Here is a 5170-nt window from a genome sequence, read left to right on the forward strand (position 1 = left end):
GCTGTGTGATGAACCCTTTTGTGCAAAACTTTGGCAGCTGGTGGTTTAGTGGAGAAGCAACAGATCTATGTCTGGAGTTCCCCATGACACTGTCAATTTCGAAATACATGAAGATCCAGTTTCCACTGGGGATCCATGATTTGTCTGCTTAACACATCTGCTAAGAGTTTGCTCGAGAAACTTGCTAAATTGAAGGAGATCCCATAAAATATGTTCCTGTAGAGAAGAATACCCTGTATAATTACAGTTGTTTAAATCCACCTTGGACATAACTCTTGAAACATAATCATGATCTAACTTTAGTAAGAATCTTAGTTTGAGGCTATAGTTACCATTCTTAAATAATTTGAAAGTGCTGAGTATAAGTAGAACCAGACAAAGTGGTGGGGGTCTTTTGAGCCCTTAGAAATTGAGAATTGATCTCAGAATAAAAATTCCTTTTGAATGCAAGGTATTATTTGAATGACAGTGTCCAACCGGTGCAGTGTTGTGTCCATACATTTTTGAGATACCATTGCAGCCTCATATGCAGCTTGGCATTGGGAAGCACCAGAATACAAGATGCCATGAACCCTAAGGCTTGAAGGACTGTCCTTGCAGTCAGCCCGACTGAAGAGATAGTTATGGAAGTAAAGGGAAAGATTCTCTGCTTGTCTGGGGGTTAAAAGGCCATTCAGTTAAGCTGTATTCAGTCTCACACCCAGAAAGCACATGTCTTGAGAGGGTACTAGACTGGACTTTTATTTCGCTCTACAGAATACCCCAGGCATCTTAGCACTGCTATCACATATTCCAAATGCTGTAAAAGGTCTTCCTTTTCTTGAGCCAGAATCGTGCAGTCGTTCAAGCAAGGATAGATTTGTATTCCTTTTAGCCTGAAGTAAGCTTAGTCACTGGAGCCAGAACCCTTTGTGAATACTCTGAGCGCAGTAGACAGTTTCTCAAAGGGCAATGCAGAGAACTGATAATGGGAATTCCCAGCTCAAAAACGCAGATACTTCCTGCAACTTAGTCTGATAGGTATACAGGCGTAAGCCTCTGAGATCTAAAGCTACCATCCAATGATCCTGCCCCAGCAGGAGGTAAAAGCCGTTGTAACGCCAACATTTTGAACTTGGGAATGTCCAGATAAGTGTTGAGGACAGATAAATCCAAAATTGGTCTCCACGTGTTCCCCTTCTTGGTACTCAGGGAACAGGCGAGAATAAAATCCTAGGCCCCCTTTCTCAAGTGCTGTGAACCGCTACATGGCCCTATTTGGAGGTAACAGCCAAATTTGCTTGTGAGCCTCTTTTCTTTGTAGAGGAGGAATGTCTGCTGCCTTTGAAAGGAGGCAAGGTATGGAATAAAACCTGTAACCGCGGTGAATGATATCCAATACTCCATCTGTCTTGGGTAATTAAACTCCACTCTTGCAGTGCCAGCTCTCTCTTCCTAAAGGTGCTGCCAGACGAGAAGGCTCTTGGCAGCTGAAAAAGGCAGGTCATTGGGTCTGCTTCATTTAAAGGACTTCAGTGACCCCTGCCCCTCACCAGAAGACTGAGCAGGTGAACTCCCCGGTTCTAGGCCTAAAAGAACCTTGAGTTTGCCCTCTACCACGCCTAGACCTACTCCCCAGATTGGGAATCATAAGAAGTGATATGTCCACCCCTAGTAGGCCAATTTCTCATTAAACTTCTCGGAGGCTGAACTCGTGTAAATCTTAACAGTCTGTGCTAGACTTAGCCTTGTCCTCCATTTTCTTTAAAACTGCTTCCACAGGCTTAACCAACAACACATCAGATTGTAACGGAGCATCTAAAATCCTTGTCTTAACATGCTCAGCTACCTGATCCCTCAGCCAGGCGCAGGTTTCCGCTAAGAACAGAACCAGTGGCAGCCACCAAGAGGCCTGCACAGCATCAAAACCACATTGCAAGGAATGCTTACCCACTTGTTCAGACACATGAACTAAATCCTGTAACTCTTTACACTCACCTTCCTCGCCAGAGCATCCAATCTTAGACTCAATTGTGAAAGGAGATAATTTTGGTATTTTAACATGTGGAACTGGCAATTCAAAGCCTCATGGCTAAAGCGGAAGAAGCATACACCTTCTTTCCCCATCTATCCAAAAGCCCCTTGCCTCTACTGTGAGGAACAGGATTTTACCAACAGAAGCCTTAACACCTTTAGGCCCCTTGAGAAACAGTTTTGGTCTGCCCTAGGACTCTTAAAAGATACTCTATGGAGCTTCAGGCACCCTATAATACTTATTCATTTTAACTGGGGCAGGAGGCAAATCAATCAGGGTCTGTGGCTCTACAAAAACATCTTCCACCACATCCAGAACAGGAGGTATAGCTAAAGGCCTATGTTGGGGTAAAACAAAAATTCCCTAAGCCTCTTCCTGAATCAGAGAAATCTTGGCTCTTCCCATTTAAAATGCTCCCTCATGAATGAAGAAGAGCTTCTGAAAAAGAGAAACTCTCAGGAGGAGAAGTCAAGGAGTAGAATCATCCACATCAGAATCAGAATAAGGAGGATATTCCCAAAGTCTTCAGCCGAAGACTCAGAAGCCTCCTCCCAACACTGCTCAAAAACTCTCAAGCTCAGGTTCCGCTTCTAGGCCTCTATCAGGAGGGGCATAGAACCTCTAATCATAGTAATCAAATCTTCTGCCATTTTAAGCATATGTTTCTAGGCAAAGATCCTGAAGAATCCAGGGAGAGACCCCCACTGAAGATAAACCTGGCCTGCCTCTCAAAGAAGCCTTGGAAACAGAAGGGGAGGGCCTAACCACCTTAGGAAGAGAGGGGAGAACAGCCACCTGAGAAGCCCCTTCAGCCCGGCCTACCTCCTGAGAAGACACATCTTGTAACAGTAAAGTCTCTCCCTGAGACTCCAAAGAACTTCTGGCAGAACTCTCCGCTCCATCTTCGAGCCTTCTAAAAGAACCGACGTCCGACTGACGGTTCTTCCAACTCAGGCTTTGCTTTGTCCTTTTGGATCGAAGCTGGGTGTCGGAGCATCCGACGGCATTTTATAATTACAACGCTTCCCAAAACTAACCTGGCACAGCTCCAACCTTCTCTTTATAGTGCGCTTGTTAAATTCCAGCACAAGAGCCACATCCAACAACGCCGTGCACAGGCCCTAAACAAGGTATACACAAGGTATGGTAATCCCTATGAGGTATCTGTTTCCCACAAGAAATACAGTTATTCACTTTTCTGACATCCGTTAAATACTGAGGCAAGAAAAACAAAATATTCCCCAACGGGTACTTAGCCAACTTTGATTCGGGTCTGAACCCGACTTCAGAAAATTTCAGAACGCCACCTGCACTCGCAAAACTGCTTCTGCATCGACCACGCGCAAAAGATTGAGGATATGACGCCGGGTCATGCTGCGATTTGTACCCTGACGCCCTGGACGCCAGGACTACGCGCTTTGACCGACGCCAGCCATATACTTTGGTATTCGGGCCGACTGGGACAGCGGATTACCCAAGTGTTAGGACTGCAGCAATGTGGTATGAAGAACATCCTACAGCACTGACCCTTATGAAACCTACAGCATTGACCCTTATAAAGTACATCATCTAAATTACATTTTGACTAGTAATACAATATCAATGAACTTACTAAATGTAGTGATCTACTGCATTTCATACAATATCCCTATGTACATATTCAGCTTGTATAATTTAACAACTTGCGTATCAAAACAGATAAACCAGTCTACTGCCTACATCTTGTACTATGCTCAGCTCTGCTACACATCACTGCAAACTTCAACTCAGTGCTGAAAACTGTCTCTGGACCCATCATCTAACTGGTTATAAAAAGATCTCACCATTTTGTTAGTACCACTTACTGAACGCAAGAAAATGTTCATTTACCTGTAGGCTTCATCTAAGGACATGTTCATTCTCTTCATGATGTACGCTATGGCAATTGTAGCAGAACGTGAAATACCAGCTAAACAGTGCACTAGGACTCGACTATTTGAGGCCTTTGCTTTTTCTGTATGAGACAGCAAGAACTGTATTAGTTTTATCTATTTTCACTTGTGCACCCACAAGTCACAGTTGCTCTATCCAAATCAAGCTAAGCCAAACAGCAATAAATAGATACATACTGCGCAAACCACTCAGACTGTTTACCAACATTGTATTTACTGAATCAAATTACATTTTATTTTGCCATTATAGGCGGTGGTCACTTCAGAAATTAAATTATAAATGGAAGAGGCATGGCATCCCTTACTTCACTGGGAGAGAGAGAAAATTGCATACCCCCCCCACACACACACACACACACACAAAAAATTAATAAACTAAAGATTAATTTTAAATGCACATTACTTCATGTTCTCTGCATTTATCTTTATTAAAGGTAGTTCAAAGTGTTTCTAAAACCATTAGAGAACACAAATTCTGGAATACAGCTGTTTTTTTCATGATTGAGTGAATCTCCACACATGCATCTACCTGAAGAAAAGACAACCTATTGTCTTAAAATAAGTTAGTAATGAATCTAATTAGTACTAGTTATTTGTTGTTAAGGCTAACCCAGCCACTGGGGGATGCACAAGTCAGTATATTTCTTTGAGCCGGTCCCAAGCAGAGATAAATGGGGAGGGTTATGTCAGGCAATCAAGAAGAGAAGCGTGAGGGCAGTGCCAAGGATCAAGAGGTGGAAATTGAAAGGATAACTGTAAGGTGTAGTTCAGTGAAGAGTGGCACTGAAGAGTCACCAGATAAGCTGGGCAGCCACAGCAGAGGTGGTAAGGGAAACGGCTAGAAAGGTGCTTGGTGTGACATCTGGACAGAGGAAGGAGGAAGTAAAGGACAGTATACACAGGAAGATGTTGATGAAGAAATTAGACAGGAGTATAAGGAGATGAGGTGTATGGTGAATCCATTTGGACTGGATTATGATGAAAATTTACTAAAGGAGTTTAGAGAAATGTTTGATAGATTTGGGTTTGAAATGATGCAGAAAATTATTAAATGTAATGATGGTAAACTGAGTGCTGATTAAACAAATGCAAGAGTTAGATAAAAGATTAAGACAGATTTCACTATTTTCTGAATATAAAGCTACCCCATTATAAAAAAAATTGATAATGTGGATTTTAAATGTACTGCGGCTTTTGAAACTAAAATGTAAAAAATTTAGATTAT

The 5170-nt window shown here is 42.5% G+C and overlaps 1 protein-coding gene across 5 annotated transcripts in view; it reads right to left on the bottom strand.

The window, feature by feature from the left end:
• The window catches only part of DUSP16 (dual specificity phosphatase 16), an 857833-nt gene that overhangs the window by 75614 nt on the left and 777049 nt on the right, over positions 1–5170 (bottom strand). For all 5 annotated transcript variants that reach the window (XM_044088133.1, XM_044088135.1, XM_044088134.1 and 2 more), the window contains one exon: positions 3884–4007. In XM_044088133.1, coding sequence (XP_043944068.1) covers positions 3884–4007 — 124 coding nt within the window. The remainder of the gene's footprint in view (positions 1–3883; positions 4008–5170) is intronic.

Source organism: Protopterus annectens, chromosome 11.part0 (assembly GCF_019279795.1).
Source record: "Protopterus annectens isolate FY-2018-M chromosome 11.part0, PAN1.0, whole genome shotgun sequence".
NCBI classification, from domain to species: domain Eukaryota; kingdom Metazoa; phylum Chordata; order Ceratodontiformes; family Protopteridae; genus Protopterus; species Protopterus annectens.